Here is a 21,466-nt window from a genome sequence, read left to right on the forward strand (position 1 = left end):
GAGTTTTACGGGGTTTTGATTAGAATTTATTTACATGTTTCTGTAGATAGTATTGTACAAGGGGCTCTCCTGCGTGTGCCCAGAAATAGATTCTTATGTGCTATTGTGCTATTGCTTTGCAGTATATCGCTTCGCTTGCTTCTCTCTCATGTGGAATCTTTATTAAAAGTCCTATCGATCAATCTTGGATATTGGTGCCACAGCTTTGACTTCCGCGCTTCGATTTCTCGAATCACCTTTGGCGCGTCGGGAAACATCTCTGAACCCCACGCCTTTTCTATAAGATCCATCAAATTCTCTACGGAGAATTCGATACTGTCTCTTGCTCGGTGTCTGGGCCGTCCAGGGACCATGCCGGTGGCGATACGAGAGATGACGCTTGATCGAACCACTTGCGTGTCTATCAAAGCTCCCTGGTCTCGCAGTGTAGCTAGCAGACGGACTCCGCGAGCAACATCAAACTGTGAAAAGCTCGGCGTTTGTAGAGATGTAAGAGTGGACGGCGGTTGAGGTTTGGTTGCCAGCGTCTGGTCAAATCCCCATCTTACTATGGAGCGCTGCAGCGAAGGATCAAATAGCAGTCGGATCGGGTGATGGTGATGTACGAATGGCAAATCAGCTGGTATAGATTCTCTTTCTTCGGTATTGAAGTGCTTCGGTAGATCCTCTCTATGCACTGGTACTAACCCTCCGTAAGGGGGGGTGTAGAATTGCATGATTTCCAAGCTCAGTTGCTCTAGCTCATCAAGGCGTCTTGAACGTCCTAGCTTGTATAGGAGTGTCTTCCAATATTTGATAGGGATAGCAACGTCGTGGCAAGAAATGCGGCGAATGACATTCAGGGCTCTATCCAAAAAGGGATCATCAAAGTCGCTCGATGTAGTATCCCTGTGCGGGGCTCGTTGAGATCGCTGAGGGTGAGAGTCGAGCTTCCAAAACACCCGCTTAAGGAGCCCAGTCGCACTGGCTTGGGCCATGCTGATTTTCAGTGCTTCCATACGGTCGAGTACCTCTCTCGCCTTGCCTAAACTTCGCTTAGAAAGCTCGCTCCTGAGCAAGGAATTGAGGCGTCGAGAAGTTGGTCCAGTTTCAATAGCCCACTCGATGCCTTGAAGAAGTCGCTCCATCTTCCAATCCCCTGTCCTGGCCGCCTCAGCCATGAGAGAATGCCGAGTTTCCATATCGTCAAATTCGTCGGGGTGGATGTCGCAGTGAAGCAGATCAATCAGTAGATCATCTTCTCCATTCCTAGCAAATGCAATCAAAATCCTGCAGTATGATTGAGAAGAGATTCTAATGCCCAGTCTCTCCACCTGGGCTATACGAGTTGCAACTTCCTTAGTATCTGGGTCTCGCAGCGCAAGAGACTGTAACGCGCGTGGGCCAATAGTGCGTACACCGAGCTTATATATGAGGTTGATTGCAAATTCCAGGGACGTCCAGGTACTGGCAAACCATTTTGCGATGAAAGCATCACTATGAGTTCCCTTTCTATCGACCCCTTTTCTATCGACTTCGAAAAAGGATTCATCGTCCCCGGTTTCAGCAGCTACCTCCTCGCGATCGAGCTCGGCAACAGCCAGCTCACTCTCTGTGAGCTGTATATGGGGATAGTAGTTGGCAAGAAAAAGTAGAAATGGACGAGATTTCGATGTCAATGGAAGATCTTTAAACAAAACTAGCTTTTTTCGCCATGTACGGGCCAATTTGGATTGGCCGGAGGCGAAGAGAGCCGGTATTACATGGTCGTATAGTTGGCGATTGGCGCCGGAGACATAAAGCGCTGTCAAAGTGCTTTGCATCTCAGGAGTTGGCTTGATAACAAAGGTTGCCAATAAAGCTCCAAATTCATCCGCTCCAGCTGGAAAGATGGGGGCCAGCGATTCATCCCAGCGAATTGCCTTTTCATAATCGCCACGTTCCAGAAAGAAGTGAGTGATTTTCGTGTAGAGCCCAGGCCATTGAAAATTATCCTGAGCTACAAGTTGTCGAGCCGCAGTAAAAAGCATGGACAGTCGTGATTCAGAGCTTAACGCAGCTGACAAGACTTTGCAGCGCAGGGCTTCGGCATCGTTGAACGTAATAATTTCATGTTTCCCTCCCTGCCAAATAGACTGAAAGACGGCCCAGACGCCATCAGAGCCATACATATCAGACAGCACGCCGCATACAGCCTCCCAAGTGGCGGCATCGTAAGGCTGGATATCTGCCTCAGTATCTTGAAGAGTCTTGTTGATTCTTGCCGCAAGGGATTCGTTCGACGACAGGAGACCCAATGATGCATCATGTCGCTGCCGCACCTGCCCTAGACTCCCGTATTCTCTCCATTCTGATGGCCGCAGCAAGGAACTTTGTTTCCCAGCAGAGAGTGCTCGCCATGGATTCCGATCAAAGCCTCTAAGAACAACTGTAGGAGCTCGATGTAGAATGCTATTTGTTACTGGAGTGGTAGATGGGCGAACTAGGGCAGAAGAATGCTGGGAATATTGCCGAAGCCTTGTCTGCGATCTTTGCGCCGAGAGCTTGAAAACGATTTGGGTCGATTCTGGGCGATTTAATCTAGAGGACAAGGCTCTTTGCATTCCTGGGATTGTCTTGTCTCCAGCAAGCCGCCGAACTTTGACGCATATCACCGCATTGGGTTGTTTGCTCTTACGGTACCGCTAATAATGCGTCGCTATGCCGCAGCTGCAAATCCGAGGTTTACCAAAAGACAAAGCCTTTGTTAGACTTTCCTGGACTCTGATATTCGCTCCAACGCATCTCATTGGTGGCTCCAAGCTCGACACCTACCCACTCCCACTTTGTGTGCATTTTTGATGGGTCGGCTTGCTGAGTCATCTAGCTACCCACTTCGAGCTAGAATATGGCCTCATTTCTCTAACCAAGGCTCTTTCTGCCGTTCCGAACCTCAAGATCCCTCTACAACGAAGCACATTTGAGAAGAGAAGCCCCGCAAGCATCTCCAACCCACCGCCAAAATGAGGTATGGTCTTTTCTTGAAGCAGCGCATGCAGAAACCCCCAATTGCCGCCTGCCCGCGGAGCGCGCGGCGCCTCTGCATTATGCACATAGCTTGGAGAACTTCGGCTGACGCAGTATCATAGCATGATCAACGCCAAGAACAAGGTCACGGAGCACCAGCGCTTCTACCAGCAGGCCTACAAGGCTCACACCCGTCTGTGGATGATTGTACGCACGGATCGACGATCGCGAAACCGCCGGAACAGTGCTAACGCAGCGTTAGAACCCCCGAAGCCGCTGGTACATGGCTCCCTACCTGATTGCCCTCTGGGGAGGCTTCGGTGGTGAGTTTATGATTCATACGATTGTTGCCGGATTCAAACTAAGCAGTTATAGCTACCCTCTACGCCGCCAGCCGAAAGGTCGCTGGCCACAACACCTGGTTCAGCAAGGACTAAGCTACCAATATATTTTTGGGACGAGCCAATTGATTTTACCCCGGCTTGCATCACATGTGGGATTGGGAGCTTGTATGACTTGTAGTCTTATAGACAGTAAATATAGGATCTTGTCAGTCCATTTTTTTCATCTCCTCAATCTGCTTGGTCCGCCATGTTTTTGTTCGCCTTGGTGTATCTCGTATTCCATAAGTTTTCTTTTTTCAATTATGCGTAGCATTATTCCCATGTGCCACTATATAGTACTTGCGTGGTTAGAAAAAAAAAGAAGAATGCGAATCAAATAAGTCGCATGACAGATATCCGGCCCTTCCTCGCCTATTGACCCAAGCCCTGTAATATCACTAAATTGGTCGTAAATTCAGTCTATCAAAAATCAGTAGCCAGTTGCGCCTGGTGCCTTTTCGTCCTTGCGCAGACTCATGAGCATCTCACGGAAGCGCTCCTTGCCAGATCCGGCGGCTCCGCCAGTGGCCCCCTTTCCACTGATATCAACCAGCTTGGCAATGCGGTCCCAGCTCGTGCCACCAGAAACGGTATCCTCCCTGTTCGCGAGGAATTCCTCTGCCTCTTTGCGTGTCTGCGCAATGCCCTTCTCCTTCTTGGAGTTGTAGTTTTCATAGAAGTCATCGATGTTCTGTTGAGCTTCCTTTATCGTCTCCTCTCGCTGGGCAGCGAATTGCTCGGACCGCTTCTCAATCTGCGCGTCTCGGCGCTCTCTCCACTGCTTGATGACCTCTGGCTCCTCCTCATCGGCCGCATATGATTGGTAACCTGAGTTGTAGCTCACAGATGGACCGGTCATGATGTTTCCATCCACGCCTGCCAGGCCCTAAATGAACGAGTCCCATTAGCATCGCACGACTTATTTGAAGATCCAATGTTTACGCACAGCGGCAGGGTTGGCAAGGTCTGGGAATTGAGATTCGAAAGATGATTCGGCAGCGGCGGTCTCTCCCAAGAGGTCTCCACCGGTCTCAGCGAATGCGTTTGCGTCATCACTTGTCGTGAACTGGTTCGCGTCATCGCCTAGGAGAGCCTTTTCTCTGGCAAGGAAGTCCTCAGCGGAGGGCTCGTCGGAAACATCTTTAATATCGGTTTGCGCTGGAAAGCAGTCGTTAGCTGGGAGCAAAGGCACCTAGATCCATTCAGGAGCTTACCTCCAGAATCGAAGTCCTCGAGAGAAGGGAAACGGTCGGCCATCTTGAATTTTTGTAGAAGTAGCGAGATTCGAGAAAACTTGATAATTTGCCAAACGCAGGGTGATAACGAGGAATTCCAGAGATCCAGTCAAAGGAGAGTGTAGTGGTCGGATTAATCTTAGCTTGCGCAACAAAGCATTCGTTAGCAGTGACCATCTGTTCCCTGTTGTCCCTGGCTACTGCTGCCACGTTCTGCCGGGCGGTGAGGGCCGCTGAGGCGTAGCTCTGGGCGCATGATATTGCATAACGCCATACAGGCACGCTAATAATTGCATTTATCCAATCTTCTAGCGGACCAGACTCCAGAGCATCCAGCTTGCGTCAAAGTTTCTTCTTGATGTTCGAAGCTATTTGCCAGTGCTATTCTACCTGCAGTCTCTTATTTATATATTTCCCTACTCCGTATTGAGCTGCCAGACACACAGTCAGGTTTTGATTCCCTTATACACGCCCGATCCGCCTCAATTGCCCACCTCCTAGTTGATAGCACGCCTGTAGCTGAGCTTCGAGGCCAAGGTCCACTGGTTGCTGTAGACTCTTTTTCAATCGCGTCGCAACGTCAATCTATTCCAATTAGGCGCATCACCCGTAAAAACGCCACTTGGAACCTTGTGTGTTACATTTGATCAAGTCTTGTACGAAATCTTCAATTTGAGCACAGTTGCCTGATTGTAATAATGGCATACAACGACGATTCGGTGCTGGCGCGTCTGTCAGCCCTCAATGAGAGCCATGATAGCATTGCGACCGCAGCTCAATGGATCATGTTCCATAGGTAAGCCGCAATTTCCTCTTGAATATGAACAGGTCGATTTGAATGAATGTGCACTGACCCCGTGAATTCTTCAGACGACACGCAGATCGCACGGTAGCGCTTTGGATGCAACGACTCAAAGACTCGTCCAGTACGAAACGATTAAGCTTAGTCTATCTTGCCAATGGTATGCATTCTATTACGATTGTACAAAACATTGATTTTAAGAGGAGGGGGTTTGGCCTGCTACACATAACTAGAGACGCTAATACGTTGTAACCAGAGGTTGCACAGCAGTCTAGGATCCGCCACAAGGAGGACTTCATCATCGCATTTTCTCCTGTTATAGCAGAAGCTGCTGCAGTCGCATATAAGGGAGCGCCAGCTGAAATTCAGGGCAAATTGCGACGAGTGATTGATGTCTGGAAAGACAGGACAATTTTCGAGGCACCGATTCAGGCAGCTATCGAATCGCGACTGAACGGTACGAGCCTTTGAAGCTTTTCCTTGAACAATTGCAGATACTAATTTCAATCTTAGAATTGGATAAAGCTCGCGGGTCCGTGAAGCCTGGTTTTGGAGGCTCCCCGTTTGGCGGCGGATCATCTGCGCCGCCGGTGCCTTCGGAATTCACGCCTCTTGTATCTGCTCACCAGACGGTCACCAAGCTCAGCGTGCCGCTGAAGACTACCGTTGCTTCCGCAAACCAAGAGTACGAAAAGCAAGTTGATGTTACAGTGCCGGTCCCTTCAGCGCCTGTCTATGCAGCTCGCCTAAATGGCTTGCTCAAGACCCTTGCAAGCGCAGAGAGCGCGGTGGCCGAGTGTGTCAAGGCTCGAGAGAGCCTGATCTCAGGGCTGGAAAAAATGCTGGATGCAAATAGGGCGGCTCTGGAAAGTGAAAAGACTACGGCTTTTGAACTGTCAACCCGCAAACGAGAGATTGAAGATAAGAAGCAGCAGGTCGAGGTGGCCATCATGAGAGCACTTGGACCTGCAGAAAACAACGGATCCCATGCGGAAGGGGAATCCGGCAGCCCTCCCACCGAGCTCGACCGGCCAGAGATGGAGGCTCTGACGCCGCCTAGCATTGATGATGACTTCGGGGATATGCCTGACGCTATCGAAAATACTGAAGACAATGTGGATATGAAGTCATCAGAGGACGTCTCGGCAACCGATCCCTCCACCTCGGCCACCTTTACTCAGTCACTACCCATATCAACCAACGGCTCCAATAAAAGGCGACGAGTAGACGATGGCGATGACTTTCCCGATCTCGGAAACGATGGCGAGATAGATCCTGAAGTGGCAGAAATGCTAAAAGAAGACAACGATGTTTGATCTTGAAAGGGAATCCTGTTAATTTTTAGCAACGATTCAGTGGTATGAAAATTGTCGTGGCGGGACATCATCTTTAGGCCTTGACGGAAGCGATTTGATCTATTCACTCATTGTAACTGCTTCTAAGTGTCGACTTTCAGTACCAGCTGTGGCTTATTAAGGTTATTGCAAAGTTACCGTGTAGGACTTTTCAACATTTCAAAGCCGGATGCGGCTCAATCAGCTTGGAGGGGCTCCTGAGTACTACCATGTATTCGGATGCTGAGGCCTGCTTGCTCCTCGATATAATGGCAGGATGATAAATTACTTATTGTAGTAGTTATAGGTGCATGTATCTATATAAAGAATTTTACTTATACAAACATTGCCCCTGTGAGTTGAAGCACAATTCGCCGTCCCTGGCGCAATTCAGCATCGGATCTCGGACCTTAGAGCTCGGCCTCAGGCCCGTACGGCATCCGGAGTGCAGCACAACCCACGTACTACCGACTTTCGGCCGAGCCTTGCCCACTAATTACGGCGCCTTAGCTGCTAACTTGCGCATGCAGCACAAGCTTGCAGCGCATTCAGCTGTAAATCCCGCGAGTTATGACGGTATCTCCTAGCACAGTTGTGGAAATCCTTCGCTCCAGCCCTCTTTTCTCTCTCTCTTTCTGATTTACTTTCCTTGCAACCTGTCGCCGGATTTCCCTCCTTCAGCACCGATCCCGGCTTTCTCTTCCCACCAGCTTCCAGCTACTCGATGCTGTACCGCTGGGCGGCCGAATAAAGGTCCCCTCGGTTAACATGAATGCCGGGGCGCTGCGAAGAGCGCTGCCTCCTAGGCTAGCATCGCAGGCGCAAGAATCTACAGCTTTTGCTCGAGCATCTCTGTCGCAATGCTTCTCGACCTCCGAATCTCTTCTGCGCCAGCCGCATCTCCTCCGCCCATCAATTGCTAGTCCACGTTCTCTTCCAGCCTTTACCCCCGCCGCATTTCATACTCTGGCAGGATCTCTACGAACGGCTCAGTCGCACTCTGGTATTTCAGGTCAATCATCTCCCGGATATGGACACATTGTACATCTAGCTCGGCAATTCTCTACTACTTCGCTTGCTGCACGCGAAGTTCAGTCAAATTCACAGGATGCGACTCCACGAACGGTAGAGCCGGCAAGGCAGACAAAGGACACCGAGAACGAGACCAGCGAAGAATTTCAAAAGAGCGAAAAGGCAGCCAATGCGGCGCAAGTCAATCTATCTGCTCGGTTATCGAAAGAAGGAAAGGCCCCAGCAAAAGCTGGCATGTCAGAGATATGGAGATTGCTCTCGATTGCCAAACCCGAAGCTCGTTGGCTGGGACTGGCCTTCTTCTTTCTGGTTATTTCCTCTGGCGTTACCATGCTCATACCGTTTTCCGTTGGACGCATCTTGGATATCTCGACTAAGAACAGTATCGACGACGTTGACATCTTTGGCCTTTCTTTGAATCAGTTTTTCATCTGTTTGGGTGGAGTTCTGACGCTCGGAGCCATGACCAGCTTTGGACGAATCATTCTGCTGCGTATCATTGGAGAGAGAGTTGTCGCCAGACTACGATCTCAACTCTACAGACGAACATACGTTCAAGATGCCGAATTCTTCGATGCTAATCGGGTTGGTGATCTCATATCGCGACTTGGATCTGACTCAGTCATTGTTGGCAAGTCCATTACGTCCAACCTGAGCGACGGACTTCGAGCAGTCTTCAGTGGCGGCGCCGGATTCGCAATCATGATCTGGACAAGTGCTAAGCTTACCGGTATCTTACTTCTCATGTTCCCACCCATTGCTGTTGGCGCCTTCTTTTACGGAAGAGCTATTCGAAATGTGAGCAGGGCGATCCAGCAAAATCTCGGTACTTTGACAAAGATTGCGGAAGAGCGACTCGGAAACATCAAGACCAGCCAGGCATTCGTCGGAGAAGTTCAAGAGATTGGACGTTACAACAGGCAAGTCCGTAAGATCTTTGCTCTTGGAAGAAAGGAATCATACATTGCCGCAACGTTCTTCTCCTCAACGGGCTGGGCCGGTAACATGACCCTCCTGGCCATGCTTGTCGTTGGAGGAAATCTCGTACGATCCGGTGCCATGTCCTTGGGAGATTTGACCTCTTTCATGATGTATACCGCCTTTGCAGGTTCCAGTCTGTTTGGCCTCTCGGGCTTCTACTCAGAGCTTATGAAGGGAGTTGGCGCTGCGAGCCGTTTATTCGAATTGCAGGACCGAAAGCCCACCATTCACCAGACTGTTGGACTTCCCGTCAAGTCTGCCCAGGGCAACATACGATTTTCTAATGTTCATTTTGCGTATCCTACTCGACCGGCTGTAAACATTTTTAACGGCTTGGATTTTGAGATTGCATCTGGAAGCAACGTCTGCGTCGTTGGTCCATCTGGAGGCGGCAAATCTACAGTGGCATCTTTGCTATTACGATTCTACAACCCTACCGACGGATCTATCACCATCAATGGCGTTGATATCTCAACCATGAACGTCAAGTCGCTAAGACGACGCATCGGTGTTGTGTCTCAGGAACCTGTTCTGTTCTCGGGTACTATTGCTGAGAATATCGCATACGGAAAGCCACATGCAGCCCGCGCAGAAATCATCTCCGCTGCTAGGAGAGCCAACTGCACGTTCATCAGCGATCTCCCTGACGGCTTGGAAACCCAGGTTGGCGCCCGCGGATCGCAGCTCTCAGGTGGTCAAAAGCAGCGCATTGCCATTGCCAGGGCACTGCTCAAGGATCCTGATATCTTGATCCTTGACGAGGCTACTTCGGCTCTCGATGCGGAATCAGAAACATTAGTCAACGAGGCCCTCGCTAAGCTCCTCGGCGGAAACAACACTACGATATCCATTGCCCATCGGCTGTCTACGATCAAACGGTCCGATCAAATCATCGTCCTGAACAAGGACGGAATGGTGGCGGAGATTGGCAGCTATGTCCAGCTTGCTGCGGATAAGGATAGCGCCTTTAGCAAGCTGATGGAGTGGCAGATGAGCGGCGGCGAGATCCCAGTAAAGCGGCCCTCAACAGAAGCTACAAGCCATATCACCGAATTTGAGGAAATCGAAGATGACCTCGCCAGAGATGAGGACCAGGAGCTATTTGTCGAAGAAGGCGAAGAAGCGAATCGAGAGAAGGCTGAGAAGGCTGCCCAATCAGTAGAGGATAAATCAGGGCGCCCTTGAATACGACGAATGTCGCTTTTATTAGAAAATTATCCGCCTGGACAAAAAATCAACAACCGGTGAAGTGTTTCCCGGCATGTTGTACTCTGAAGCGCTGAGATCGCCAGCTATTCAAACCAAAAATATCAAAAATAAAGGAGTTGAGTTGGGTGATCTGATAAAACTTGTATATTATCTACGGCGGGTTCAACACGGCACATCAGAACCAAATACTAAATATTTTTACACATAAAAGGTCAAAACATGTCCCTTAAGGACAACGTCATCAATAAATACTACGGATCTATAGGTAGTAAGGTAGTAGTAATAACTCCACTCGAGCTCGTACTTGGGAAGACAATGTCTTGAGAATAGCAAGTTGTGGAAAGTGTATTATATTTGAGAGCAAGTAGTGAAGGAGAAAAGAGTATAATGAATGAGCAATCTTTGGTTTTATGGCGTGGTGATGTGCTTTCTATGTCTAGTATACTGGGAACTATCTACTAAGAAGTTGGATATGGAAATAGCTAATACCATCATAAAATGATATCGTTCTTCACTGATAATACCAGCTTCAAAAGTACCAACACAGATACACAAAACCTGCCTAGGTACGAGGCGTGACAATTAGCCTCTACCGAGGAAGCTGACGATCTACCCGATGAAGCTCCACTGAAAAGGAAAAGCCCGGCTCGAGTCCCGACCCAATTAGGCGCAGCTCTAGCTACAGGCCTTACAGCCACTAACCCACAGTGACATTACAGGTGCATCTCAGCGCGTTCTCGAGCTTTGCTTATTATTCAGGCGTCTCCCATTGTTTTCACTTAATCATTTACTTACCTGGCGAGAGAGCGTCGTTTCAGATCCCTTGTAGCTGTACGTCTTATATATAAGTCGTCTAATATTGATTCATCATGACGACAACTACCGAGGGCCAGTTCAAGATCGGCGATGCGAGCTTCTACACCAAGACATGGACGGTTTGTTGCCCGCCTCCTTTTAGCATGTGATTTCCCATCCCGAGCAAACCTGCTAATTCCGTCACCTAGCCGACGAGCGCCGTGGTAGCCAAGGTCATTTTCGTCCACGGCTTCAGCGAGCACATCAACCGCTACAATGACTTCTTCCCCAAGCTCGCTGAGCACGGCATCCAGGTCTTTGCATGGGACCAGCGCGGCTGGGGCCGTAGCGTGACGAAGCCCGCCGAGAAGGGCCTCACCGGTCCTACGTCGCGGGTCGTTGCCGACGTTGCCGCCTTTATCCAGGATAAGCTGCCTTCAGACGCGCCCGTCTTCGTCATGGGTCACTCCATGGGCGGAGGTGAAGCCCTCACGCTGGCTGGAGACGCGCAGTATAAGCAGCTGGTGAGCCAGGTCCGCGGTTGGATCCTTGAGGCGCCCTTCATTGGCTTCTCGCCTGCCGAGGTGCCCAGCTCGCTCAAGGTCTTTCTCGGAAGACTGGTTGGACGTCTATTGCCAAAGCAGCAGCTCAAGCATGTTGTTCCTCCGGAGCACCTGAGCCGCGACCCGGAGGTTGTTGAGTCCGTCAGGAACGATGCGCTGTGCCACAATACGGGCACGCTGGAGGGCTTGGCGTCATTGCTGGATCGTACGGCGACGCTATCTGGAGGAGGGGTCAAATTGGGGGCCGATGTGCATTCCCTCTTTTTGACGCACGGTACAAACGACTTGACGTGCAGCTATGATGCGGCCGTGAAGTTTGTGAATGATCAGACGGCTGTTGAGGATAAGGAGACCAAGTCATATGAAGGCGGGTATCATCAACTTCACGCAGATCTCTGCAAAGACGAATTGGCAAAGGATGTGATTGACTGGATACTGAAGCGATCCAAGATAGAGCCGAAGCTGTAAGGGGGTGTAAGGGACTGTAAGGGACTGTAAGGGACTGTAAGGGGTAGACGACTTCGAAGTCATATCGTACTATCCTTTGCCTATTTCGATGCTTACATCAAGGCGTGTTTTTTTTTATATTTATTAATTAATTTAGGATACCTACCTGTAGTTGATCACGCTGGTACATTTACCATGCTCTACTGGATACCACTAGTCCCTTGCGTTGACCTAGGATCTCAAGCTGTAATATTGAAGATTTCATGAAGATAACCGAAACACTAGCTATATTTTAATTTAACACGCTCTGTCTGATACCGAGAGATACAAGAAAACGCCACCATATAATACTCTATCAATTTCAATCACAAAATATGCACTTTTGTAGTATTATACGGCTGCTAATAGTAATCATCTGCAGCAATTGGCTGAGGCGCAGCGTGGGTCGGCACATGAGCCGCAAATGGAAGGGAACCTGGATGGTTCCGAAGTTGCCCGACCTGCCGATACTAAAGCTGAATCGAGATCTATTTAAGATCTGAGCAATCTCCACTGCATCTAAAAAGGTTATTTCAACTGTTTCTACACAGATTTCTTCATTATCGACTTTATATCTTGTCGATTCATCGTGAGCGCTGGCACTGCTGCTTCCGCGTGCAGGCCTATTTGTCTACGACAGATCTCAAGCGTTGATGTCCCGCGGCAGCTCAGCCCCAGAGCTTAGTAATATGTGCTACGTACAATGGAGCGCGGCGTGCGCTCATCCATTGACCTTATTTGCTGAAGCTGTTTGATGGGTTTAAGAAGGGAAACAAACGCGTAACACTATACGCTATAGGTGAGATGGAGGGGAAGGTGATACGGCAGTGCGACCTGCGTCAAACTTGGCAAGTGGCGACTTCACCGCTCAAGAGCTCCATGTCCCCTGTTTTTCTCCTCACAGCTCTACTTCGCATTGAGATTGCCATATCCATCACTTTGAGGCCTTGCTAAAACATAGGGTAAATCCGACCAACCTTTTTATCTGTTCCAACTCAACTTATCCTCTTCTCTGAACCAAAAAATAAATGCCCCCACGTCTACGCTGACTGTGTCCCTTATTTGCTTGCGTGAGCTCTCCACAGCTGTTATCTCGGTCAAATTTCCACTCTTTTGCCCCTGGCATAATACTATCGCTTTATCGCGATCCAGCCTGCACTTTCATTATCATCAAATTTTTCATTACCGTCAGGCCGTTCATCTGGGCATTTTTGCAGCATTGAGCTCACGATCCATTGTTCTCTTTGGAGCTCCTTGGAGCTCTCCTTGTTTGCGTTTGACGGCCAAGAGTTTTTAGAGGCCTCCTTGGTGGGAACGTGCTAAACCCCCACGCGCAATCCCGCGTCTCTACCGGCTATACCGGTGAAAGGGATAATACGAAGGAGAATTATACCCATCAACCGCTGCTTCCATTCATTGACTTTGCCAGTTTCCTCTTCTTCACAATTGAATTAGAGAGACTCGGCGGCCCATCATGTCGCCCGACGCAAAGAACACCATCACCCATCACCCTAATGTCTACAACCTCCAGCGTCTTCAGCCACCCTCCAGTCGCAGCAGCTCGAAAGGACCTGCCGCCCCAGATGCTTCTAGCACCGGTATCGAGGCTGTCGAAGTGACAAACCATGATCCGGTAGAGCGCCACCATTCTGCGGTCACTGATGTAGAGAGCCAGTTCGCCGCAACCCGCAACTCTCGCGTTCCACGTCTATCAGCCGAGAGCGATCCCTATGGGCTATCTTTATCCTATAAAACGGATTCGGATCTCGAGCAGATCAAGGCCAACTCATCTCGTAAGAGGGACAGTGAACGAAACGCCAATGGAGCTAAGAAGCAAGGACCCAAGAGCGATCACCGCAAAGTCCGCGGCTTCTACGAGAATCAAAACGCTACCATTGAGCGAATGCTGAAATCGGTTGAAGAGCATGTAGAGGAAGCCCGTGTCGAGCAAGGAGAGGACCAGACAAAGGTCAAGATTGCCATCTATGGCTCGCTTGCAGCCAACATTGTTCTCACCGCCCTCCAGCTCTATGCTGCCATTACCTCCGGATCGCTGTCTCTGTTCACCACCATGGCGGATGCCGTTTTCGATCCGCTCAGCACTCTCGCTCTTATTCTGTCTAACCGCGCTATTAGCAAGGTCGACCATCGACGCTTTCCTGCTGGCAAGGCGCGACTCGAGACGGTGGGCAACATCGTCTTCTGCTTTCTCATGAGCGCCGTGGCCCTCATCATCATCGCTTTTTCAGCTAAGGAGCTAGCGACTGGGGATAGCGAGAAGAAATTCCATCTACCTTCGGTCATCTCTGTTTGCGCGGCGTTTGCGACAAAGTTTTGTCTCTTCCTGTACTGCTGGTCTCTCAAGGACAAATACAGCCAGGTCAACATTCTATGGCAGGATCACCGCAATGATCTGCTCGTCAATGGCTTTGGTATCTTGACTTCGGTGGGTGGTGCAAAGTTGGAGTGGTGGATTGATCCCATGGGCGCCATTCTCTTGTCTCTTCTAACTTCCGGAATCTGGTTGTACACTGCCTTCAACGAGTTCCTGCTGCTTGTTGGTGTTGTCGCGCCTCTAGACATGCAGCAGCTCATCACATATGTGTGCCTGACCCACTCAGATGCGATTGAAGGCATTGATACGGTTCGTGTCTACCACTCGGGACCGCGGCTGATTGCCGAAGTGGACATTGTCATGGATCCATCGCGGACGCTTAGAGACACGCACGATGTTGCAGAAGAGCTGCAGTTTAAGTTGGAGAGCCTGCCCGATGTTGAGCGGGCCTATGTTCATATTGACTACGAGACCACTCACAAGCCGGAGCACGCCTACAAGAAGGATCTTTGAGGTTGCTGCGAGAGGCTTATACTGCAGCATGCATGCATGAGAGAGGCTTTTTTTCTCCCCTCCTCCCTTTGTTTATTACGCTTTTTTTGTTCCTCATATCTGCGGTTGTTTCGTCATTGCGAGGAGAAGAGCATCCCACGGAATCATTGGCACATTAGTATCGTATCACTTTTGAATATTAATAAATTGCTCTACGTCGTATCCTAGCTCTTACAGAAGAGGGGCCAGAGGACGATGGGGCACAACGGAAGACTTCTACCGTTAGTATATACTGGCTACCACCACTCAGTCAATAATATATGATCTTGTAATATTATCAGAAATCACATGTGAAAGAGACATCATTAAGAAAACACCATATAAACTGCTCGTCCTGCTGGTCTCGTAGTCGCAGCATCTTTGTTGGTTCTTGAGTAGAAGCAACTTTCAGCATACCAAGGTGCGGGGGAGCGAGCATTGCAGTGGAGACTACGGAGAATCTAAATCGTTGATGAAGAGGAGGCCATAGCCGAAGTGGAGAGTTGCCATAATTAATTGCATACCTGGGTGTCGCTTGGGTCTATTCGAAGGCTGCAGCTCAGGTTGCCCCATCCCGAAGGCGAGGTCAAGAACGCGTCTACAAACAGATGCGGAAGCTAGTGGGAGCCATTCTGCCCGACAATTAATAAAGGGAGCGTCGAGGCCGCCGGATGTGGCCTGCGTTTAGGTATCAATTCGACTCCATTACCCGGAGAGCTCGACGGATAAAAGGAGGGGGGATGTCCAATTGATAATGAGATGGCCATTGAGAGGATGGATGGACTGCACGGCACTAAATACGACGTTGCCTTCTAACGAGTATTAACGGCCCGACGTTGAAGCTATCCCCGTGGCGTGAGAGGCAAACAAGACTTTGGATGTGCAGCCTCGCCGTGCATCGCAAATGGAGACGCAGAGTGAGCCAGCTAATCACGACTGCTCGCAGCAGCATGTTGATACGTGATGAGGAGCTGCCGCGGCCGCACGAGAATTGCGCGCATTTGCATGGAACTGATAAACATGCGAGGGAGCCCGACGAAGGCGGCGTTGGGCGTTAGCTGCGCGGTTCCTAGTATTTATCGCAAATCTGAGGACAGCCCAGAGAAGCAGAACCACAGAAGCAGTGATTCCCAACTGCGGAGCCCTTCTGCAGCCAGCATCCGGGAGGGGCCAGCGGAGGACGCGAAGCCACTAGAGGTTGCTATTTTGCGAGCTTTTTTCTTCGCTCTTGTTTCTTCATGCAAGGCCATCTGCAAGTATGCATGGGCAATGCATGGCGCGGAGGCGAGAAATGGTGAGAGAAATAAAAATTTTCGCTTTCTGCAAGCTGCCTGGACGTCTGGCCTATCGAGTGGCGCCTTTGGGTGGGATGTTGCATGAGGGTGACGAATTGGATATGATGCTAGTATAAATGGGCATGGTTTCTATCCGGTACCTTTGGTATCTGTAGATGAGCGAGAGAAACCACCTGTTATATCTGTATTGGTTGGGCATCTGCTTATCTCGAGCATTGGGTCCTTGGCAGTTACGCCATGTTAGGAAAATGACTGGGCGGTGAGGAAGTCTACGCTTCGTTATCTAGAATACCTACAGGAAGCACGAATGAATTGGCGGACGGTTTTCGCCTGCGCCGAAGAGAAAAATTCGCGGCAACGTGGTTGGCTAATTGAGACGAGCTGGAGGGGTTTCGATTTTTTTTTTTTTTTTTTTTTTTTTTTACCCCTCCCCCTCCTTTTTCCAACCTCTACTGTATTGATACGAGCATGTGCATGACATTTGCCTGATGTGCTGCGCATCGTGCTGCATCTGCAGGCTGGGCTGGTTCGCTTGCAAGCCATCATGCAAGCCGTCCGCTATCAGCGAGAGCTGGGCCCGGGAAAGGCCGTGCAGGAGCTTCTGCAGCGCTGCTAGTGGCTGCTAGCTCGATGACAGGTGTGCTAGCGTGGCCTGCGGTTGATCCAATAGCTGCTGTGCCGCCCATCAGCTTTCGGACAGATAGCTACCTGGATGGTCTAGGTGCCTTTGGCGATGGAGATGGCTTCAGGGAATAGGCATAGCAGCGCCAGAACAGGCGTGTTAGTGCCTGCTTAGCATGTTGTGGATAGATGAGCGGCCAAGTCTAGTAGCAATTAGGTAGCAGCAGCAGGCAGTCGCAGTTGCATCAACGATTGACAGAAAAAAAGTAGCGCCAACCCGACGGCACCTTAACAACGCCACCCTCTTGTGCCGTACCCAATTCCAACCTCCATCATCATAAAGTTGCCTCCCAACGCTTTCTTTATTTCTACCGCTGCCGTTCCCACTTCCGGAGCTCTTTTTTCTCTCCCCTCTTCTTATTCCCTCTGCTCCTCCTCCGTAAAGGTCGTTCTCGTTTCTCTGTCCCGTAAGCGTGCTTTCAGAGACTGCGGAATACCCCTCTCGTTGTCATCTTTGATCTTTTTGCGTATCTAGCTATATAACCTTTGTTCATCTAGCTCATAATGGCTGATCCAAGCTGGGGCGAGCATGCTTATGCTACGGTTTGTCTTTCCTAGCCCCTTCTCTCGCTTGCTCCATGCGTTATATAGCTCAAAGGATGGCAAGCTAACGTTATTGCCGTGCCGCGGCTCTTTTGTTATAGCTTCTGTTGAACGATGCCTACCTTCCTGGTATGTTTTCTCCAGCCAGCTCCTCCCGAGACGTATTGTCACTAATGAACTATTAGGCGCTCTGGTGCTTGCTCACTCCCTCCGTGACGCGGGAACCAAGAAGAAGCTCGCAGTTCTGGTTACTCTCGACGGTGTGACCGCCGAGGCCGTTGTCCAGCTCAAGGTACGCTTTCGAGTCAAAATGCGCACTTTTATACACATTAGAGAACAATTCGCTAACTTACGCTTCTCTCCTCTTTGCGCGAGCAATTAGACCGTTTACGACTATGTCCTGCCTGTTCCTCGAATCCGCAATGACAAGCCCGCCAACCTGTACCTCATGAACCGTGGTGATCTGCACTCTGCCTTTACAAAGATCAACCTGTGGAAGCAGACTCAGTTCTCTCGAATTGTCTACATCGATGCCGACGTCGTTGCCTACCGGGCTCCGGACGAGCTCTTCGATCTCCCACACGCTTTTGCGGCTTCCCCCGATATTGGTTGGCCCGATATCTTCAACACTGGTGTCATGGCGCTGACTCCCAACACCGGTGATTACCACGCCATGGTCGCCATGACTGAGAGGGGCATCTCCTTCGATGGTGCTGACCAGGGTCTCCTCAACATCTACTTCAAGAACAACTTCCACCGTCTGTCTTTCACCTACAACGTCACTCCTTCCGCACACTACCAATACCTCCCCGCCTACCGACACTTCCAGTCCAGCATCAACATGGTCCACTTCATTGGTCCTGACAAGCCCTGGCGGGCTGGCCGCAACGCCTCATATGGAAGCTCGGCCTACGACGAAATGGTTGGCAGATGGTGGGCCGTATATGATCGCCACTACCGCGAGAAGGTGAGTTTCCAGCAGTAATATCCGATTGCATTAAAGCACCAGCTAATTTTTCCGCTTAGGAAATTTCTCAACTTGCCAATGGCAGTGGAAACTATAACCAGGCCTATGAGGCTCAGAAGTAAGATGATGATTCTCCTCTGTCCAGGCTTTCTCCACAGAATACGTATACTAACATGATTTAACATTAGGAGCGCTTCTCTGGCCGATACTCGAAATGATACACAAAACTGGAGTGGTCAGAGCCAGGCACCACGACAAATATTCCCATGGGAAGGAAAACAGCCCAAGGCTACCAGGTCCTTCTACGGTGATGAGCCAGAGCTGCAGCCACAAGCTGCAACCACCAAGCCTTCAGGTGCTCGTTCCTCAGTAACCAAATCGCCTCCCAAGTCCCCAGTCTCAAAGGCATCGGACAGACAGAGCGAAGCCGGAACAGCATCTTGGACAACATACTCTCGAGGCAATGCTTGGGATGAAGACCCCAGCATCTCCAAGTATGCGGAAGCAATTGAGAAGCGCCACCGATCGAGCAGCCGTGGAAAGGAAGGAGATGAGGACGTAAACGACGACGAAGAAGAACAGGAAGAGACAAAGCGTAGCTTCAAGGTTACTGACTTCCCTACTGAGACGGAGCGACCCAGCTTGCCAGTCACACCAGCGCCAGTGCCTCGGGGGCGTGATGCCGCCGGAAAAGCGCTGCCGGCAGCTGAGGGCGTGCCGTCACAGGCTGAATGGGTACGTACTAATCAATCTAAAGCAGCTAAATAGACTACACATAAATGCTGGGTAGCTGACGTGGAGTTTCCTGACAAGGATCCCACAGCGCAACTAGAGAAGCTAGCTCAACAGCAGTCAGCGATACTTTTGCGCAAGCTGGGAGGAAAGGCAGATGATGTATCAGGAGGAACGAGTCAAGGTATATCGACGCAGACCGTTGGATCACAGACTCGCATTGCGCAGTCGGTGCCTCAGGTGTTGAGTCCACGACCTGTCAAGGGGACAGCCGCGGCGGCAACCAGAAGTTTGGAGCGCAAGATGGATGCAGAAGCCGACGAATCATGACGCAAAAGAAGAGAAAAAAAGAAACCTCTTTGAATAAAAAAAAAAAAGAAAACGAAAAGAAAGCACTACAACAGTAACGAAGAAAGAAGGACGATATATTGGATATTGCGTATTGGATTGGGAAAAAAAGGTGAAAGAAAGGGGGGGAGGCCATTTATACCTTGGATTTCTTCTTCACCGGGCATAATTTCTGTTTCTTATTTCTTTTTTTTCTTTCAACCACCCTCCTCTGCATAGCGACTGCACCAGCATCGTCATTTGTCAAGTACCTTTCATCGCGTGTTATGCAGAGCGTGGCATTGAGCTTATCAGCATTGGTTTCATTTGTGCCCCCTTATTATTATTTTACTTTTTTTTTCATTTTTATTCCATACCGCTACTATATATACGTACATATATAAATTAAGCTCATTGATGGGTGTTGAAAACTCGTTTTCCTCTCAATTGGATAGTTTTGTTCATGCTGAGTTGGTTTTGTTGGCTGCCAGTAAGTGACGGGTCGCTTGTTATAGGGTGGCCCTGTTGTGTCACTGTGTAGTTGTAATACAGGAAGTGTCATAAGACGAATTACTTCCTCGGATATTCTGTGTCACATGCGTCACGGGAATTTACGGTAAGAAAGTCTCCTTTACCGCCATATTATATGTAACCAGCGTGTCAAGGTAGAGATATGAATAGGAGGTGAATCAAATTCCAGCATTTAGGCAACTTGTGTTTATATTGTGAAGTTTGCTGGGGTAGCAGGATCATAGTCAAACATGAGTGGCCAACCTAGACATCACGTAAGATGAGCCAATCAAGGATGTTAACAACCATCTATTCTTTGGATAGTTATTTTGATTACTTTTGGACATCTAGAGATGGCTTTTCGTATTCGCACATGTCTATAGTATTCGCTTTCCGGAAGTCGGGTTGGAAGGCCGAGATGTCACGCCACCGGGTGCGCTTAATCGCTAGATGTCGGAAATTGTGGCACATCTATTGGACAGAGGAAAGATTAGAACCCGAGGATGAAGAGAGGCTCGCAAACTCGCAAACAAGGAGCTCGCAAAAAAAGGATATCGCTTTTGCTAATTGCGGCTAGCGGAAGTCGCCCAAAGGGAGTTTTTGTTGGGCTGTCCATGATTGATCGGTTAGATCGTCTAGCGGGTCGTACAAGGGCTGATTCGCGATATATGGAGAAGGCCTTTTAGCATGTAACACTCCGTATGTAGTACAACGCCAAGCTCAATTTTTTCCCTCCTTTTCTCACCGCAAATTCAGCTCGATCTTATCAGATGGGAGATTAGATTATCGGAGCATTGTTGAGACACGAGGCCGCCTTGCGTCGAGGTGACACGGCGGCTGTTGCAGGGTATGACCGAGTGTCGTACTAACATTGAAGATGCTTCACCGAGAGCATTTTATGCACTACTGCCTTATTTTCGTGCTTTTTTTCATTTATACTAAGTTGGGGCCGCTTGACATGCACCACGCACAAGATATTTTCTCAATTGGGCTAGAATATATATGCGTGGCATGATTGTGTGCTAACAACTACGTCTTTGGCTGTCTGATTGGCTTTTTCGCTCGGCAGGAATGGGAGAGAGAGGGGAGAGTAAGATGAAGAGCAAATGGCACATAGCAGATCATTATCACAGAGTACAAGCGGAGTATGGTGCTCGTACTGCTATTTGCTAGCAGCAAGACGCCCGAAATCGGCATGCTCGAATCAGAGACACGTCCGTGATGTTGGACTCCGCAAAAGGAGAGCGTGCCCGAGCAACAAGCAGCCAAGATTAGATGGGATTGATAAGATGGATCAGATAATTCGCCCTCCCGCAGGATGACCCCCATGCCTCATGCATGGTCGCAGCTTTTGTTTCTTATTCTCTGCCTCGGCGCTCTTGGCAGTTGGGAATGGCGCAAGCGGCGTGCTGATTGGCGTAACGCAAACCCGGAGAAACTTCACACACGCACGTTCTCCAGTTTGTACGACAGCCCGATTTTTTTTTAGTGCTCTATCCTACTCCATAGAAGGGGGAAACGTTTTCCATTTGTGCCTCTGCTTGCTGCCAAAGTTGGCGGTGGCAAAGGCAGTTCCCGATAGTTTCAGCCGACATGTCGATACTAACAAAGTCAAAAGGTCAGGGGGCTTGTTTGTGGCTGTCCACTGCCCGAAGCTGCCTTTCCAGCTTGACAGTATCCGACAGAAACTCAATGATCAGCAGCTTGCCTGCTTTGGTCGCTTTGCCGCTTCCTGCCGGT

At 49.7% G+C, this 21,466-nt stretch overlaps 8 protein-coding genes across 8 annotated transcripts; 6 read left to right on the forward strand and 2 right to left on the reverse strand.

Annotated features, from left to right (window-relative positions):
* Nucleotides 1–146: 146 nt before the first annotated feature.
* Nucleotides 147–2,814, reverse strand: GGI43DRAFT_422846 (uncharacterized protein; the record flags this gene model as incomplete). The annotated part of the gene is made up of 3 exons (XM_083208162.1): nucleotides 147–2,430; nucleotides 2,708–2,763; nucleotides 2,794–2,814. 3 exons carry the CDS (start codon nucleotides 2,812–2,814, stop codon nucleotides 147–149), a joined length of 2,361 nt encoding a protein of 786 aa, XP_083060383.1.
* GGI43DRAFT_42421 (cytochrome c oxidase subunit 7) lies at nucleotides 2,727–3,636 on the forward strand. The gene is made up of 4 exons (XM_083208337.1): nucleotides 2,727–2,986; nucleotides 3,108–3,192; nucleotides 3,248–3,308; nucleotides 3,361–3,636. Exons 1-4 carry the CDS (start codon nucleotides 2,982–2,984, stop codon nucleotides 3,420–3,422), a joined length of 213 nt encoding a protein of 70 aa, XP_083060384.1. The 5' UTR covers nucleotides 2,727–2,981; the 3' UTR covers nucleotides 3,423–3,636.
* Nucleotides 3,637–3,753: 117 nt separating this feature from the next.
* On the reverse strand, nucleotides 3,754–5,124 carry GGI43DRAFT_42741 (clathrin light chain CLC1). The gene is made up of 3 exons (XM_083208799.1): nucleotides 4,583–5,124; nucleotides 4,315–4,526; nucleotides 3,754–4,254 (listed from the first exon to the last, which is right to left on the reverse strand). Exons 1-3 carry the CDS (start codon nucleotides 4,623–4,625, stop codon nucleotides 3,799–3,801), a joined length of 711 nt encoding a protein of 236 aa, XP_083060385.1. The 5' UTR covers nucleotides 4,626–5,124; the 3' UTR covers nucleotides 3,754–3,798.
* Nucleotides 4,853–7,083, forward strand: GGI43DRAFT_404982 (RNA polymerase II-binding domain-containing protein). Its single transcript, XM_083205976.1, has 4 exons — nucleotides 4,853–5,399; nucleotides 5,474–5,565; nucleotides 5,662–5,862; nucleotides 5,919–7,083. Exons 1-4 carry the CDS (start codon nucleotides 5,302–5,304, stop codon nucleotides 6,719–6,721), a joined length of 1,194 nt encoding a protein of 397 aa, XP_083060386.1. The 5' UTR covers nucleotides 4,853–5,301; the 3' UTR covers nucleotides 6,722–7,083.
* A 184-nt stretch (nucleotides 7,084–7,267) lies between these two features.
* Nucleotides 7,268–10,439, forward strand: GGI43DRAFT_404984 (ATP-binding cassette permease mdr2). Its single transcript, XM_083205977.1, has one exon. The coding sequence runs from the start codon at nucleotides 7,508–7,510 to the stop codon at nucleotides 9,935–9,937; it is 2,430 nt and encodes an 809-aa protein (XP_083060387.1). The 5' UTR covers nucleotides 7,268–7,507; the 3' UTR covers nucleotides 9,938–10,439.
* Nucleotides 10,440–12,084, forward strand: GGI43DRAFT_404985 (Alpha/Beta hydrolase protein). Its single transcript, XM_083205978.1, has 2 exons — nucleotides 10,440–10,896; nucleotides 10,966–12,084. The coding sequence occupies exons 1-2, from the start codon at nucleotides 10,831–10,833 to the stop codon at nucleotides 11,785–11,787; spliced, it is 888 nt and encodes a 295-aa protein (XP_083060388.1). The 5' UTR covers nucleotides 10,440–10,830; the 3' UTR covers nucleotides 11,788–12,084.
* A 710-nt stretch (nucleotides 12,085–12,794) lies between these two features.
* Nucleotides 12,795–15,051, forward strand: GGI43DRAFT_42806 (cation efflux family-domain-containing protein). The gene has a single exon (XM_083208904.1). The coding sequence runs from the start codon at nucleotides 13,280–13,282 to the stop codon at nucleotides 14,651–14,653; it is 1,374 nt and encodes a 457-aa protein (XP_083060389.1). The 5' UTR covers nucleotides 12,795–13,279; the 3' UTR covers nucleotides 14,654–15,051.
* A 2,074-nt stretch (nucleotides 15,052–17,125) lies between these two features.
* GGI43DRAFT_404990 (glycosyltransferase family 8 protein) lies at nucleotides 17,126–19,647 on the forward strand. The gene is made up of 7 exons (XM_083205979.1): nucleotides 17,126–17,190; nucleotides 17,292–17,319; nucleotides 17,376–17,482; nucleotides 17,573–18,157; nucleotides 18,217–18,275; nucleotides 18,346–18,892; nucleotides 18,971–19,647. Exons 1-7 carry the CDS (start codon nucleotides 17,152–17,154, stop codon nucleotides 19,217–19,219), a joined length of 1,614 nt encoding a protein of 537 aa, XP_083060390.1. The 5' UTR covers nucleotides 17,126–17,151; the 3' UTR covers nucleotides 19,220–19,647.
* Nucleotides 19,648–21,466: the final 1,819 nt, after the last annotated feature.

The sequence above is a fragment of the Trichoderma evansii genome (genome assembly GCF_050947405.1).
Source record: "Trichoderma evansii strain SZMC 28006 chromosome Unknown GGI43scaffold_10, whole genome shotgun sequence".
NCBI classification, from domain to species: Eukaryota; Fungi; Ascomycota; class Sordariomycetes; order Hypocreales; family Hypocreaceae; genus Trichoderma; species Trichoderma evansii.

Bases quoted from the DNA above. Each gene is read 5' to 3' on its own strand.
- GGI43DRAFT_42421 (XM_083208337.1), top strand. The intron at 3,193-3,247 runs GTACGCACGGAT...ACGCAGCGTTAG, and splicing joins ACACCCGTCTGTGGATGATT to AACCCCCGAAGCCGCTGGTA. The intron at 3,309-3,360 runs GTGAGTTTATGA...AAGCAGTTATAG, and splicing joins CCTCTGGGGAGGCTTCGGTG to CTACCCTCTACGCCGCCAGC.
- GGI43DRAFT_42741 (XM_083208799.1), bottom strand. From the start codon at position 4,625: ATGGCCGACCGTTTCCCTTCTCTCGAGGACTTCGATTCTGGAG. The intron at 4,527-4,582 runs GTAAGCTCCTGA...ACTGCTTTCCAG, and splicing joins CGAGGACTTCGATTCTGGAG to CGCAAACCGATATTAAAGAT. The intron at 4,255-4,314 runs GTGCGTAAACAT...TCGTTCATTTAG, and splicing joins ACCTTGCCAACCCTGCCGCT to GGCCTGGCAGGCGTGGATGG.
- GGI43DRAFT_404982 (XM_083205976.1), top strand. From the start codon at position 5,302: ATGGCATACAACGACGATTCGGTGCTGGCGCGTCTGTCAGCCCTCAAT. The intron at 5,400-5,473 runs GTAAGCCGCAAT...TGAATTCTTCAG, and splicing joins CAATGGATCATGTTCCATAG to ACGACACGCAGATCGCACGG. The intron at 5,863-5,918 runs GTACGAGCCTTT...TTTCAATCTTAG, and splicing joins TATCGAATCGCGACTGAACG to AATTGGATAAAGCTCGCGGG.
- GGI43DRAFT_404984 (XM_083205977.1), top strand. From the start codon at position 7,508: ATGAATGCCGGGGCGCTGCGAAGAGCGCTGCCTCCTAGGCTAGCATCG.
- GGI43DRAFT_404985 (XM_083205978.1), top strand. From the start codon at position 10,831: ATGACGACAACTACCGAGGGCCAGTTCAAGATCGGCGATGCGAGCTTC. The intron at 10,897-10,965 runs GTTTGTTGCCCG...TCCGTCACCTAG, and splicing joins TCTACACCAAGACATGGACG to CCGACGAGCGCCGTGGTAGC.
- GGI43DRAFT_42806 (XM_083208904.1), top strand. From the start codon at position 13,280: ATGTCGCCCGACGCAAAGAACACCATCACCCATCACCCTAATGTCTAC.
- GGI43DRAFT_404990 (XM_083205979.1), top strand. From the start codon at position 17,152: ATGGCTGATCCAAGCTGGGGCGAGCATGCTTATGCTACG. The intron at 17,483-17,572 runs GTACGCTTTCGA...GCGAGCAATTAG, and splicing joins AGGCCGTTGTCCAGCTCAAG to ACCGTTTACGACTATGTCCT. The intron at 18,158-18,216 runs GTGAGTTTCCAG...TTTTCCGCTTAG, and splicing joins ATCGCCACTACCGCGAGAAG to GAAATTTCTCAACTTGCCAA.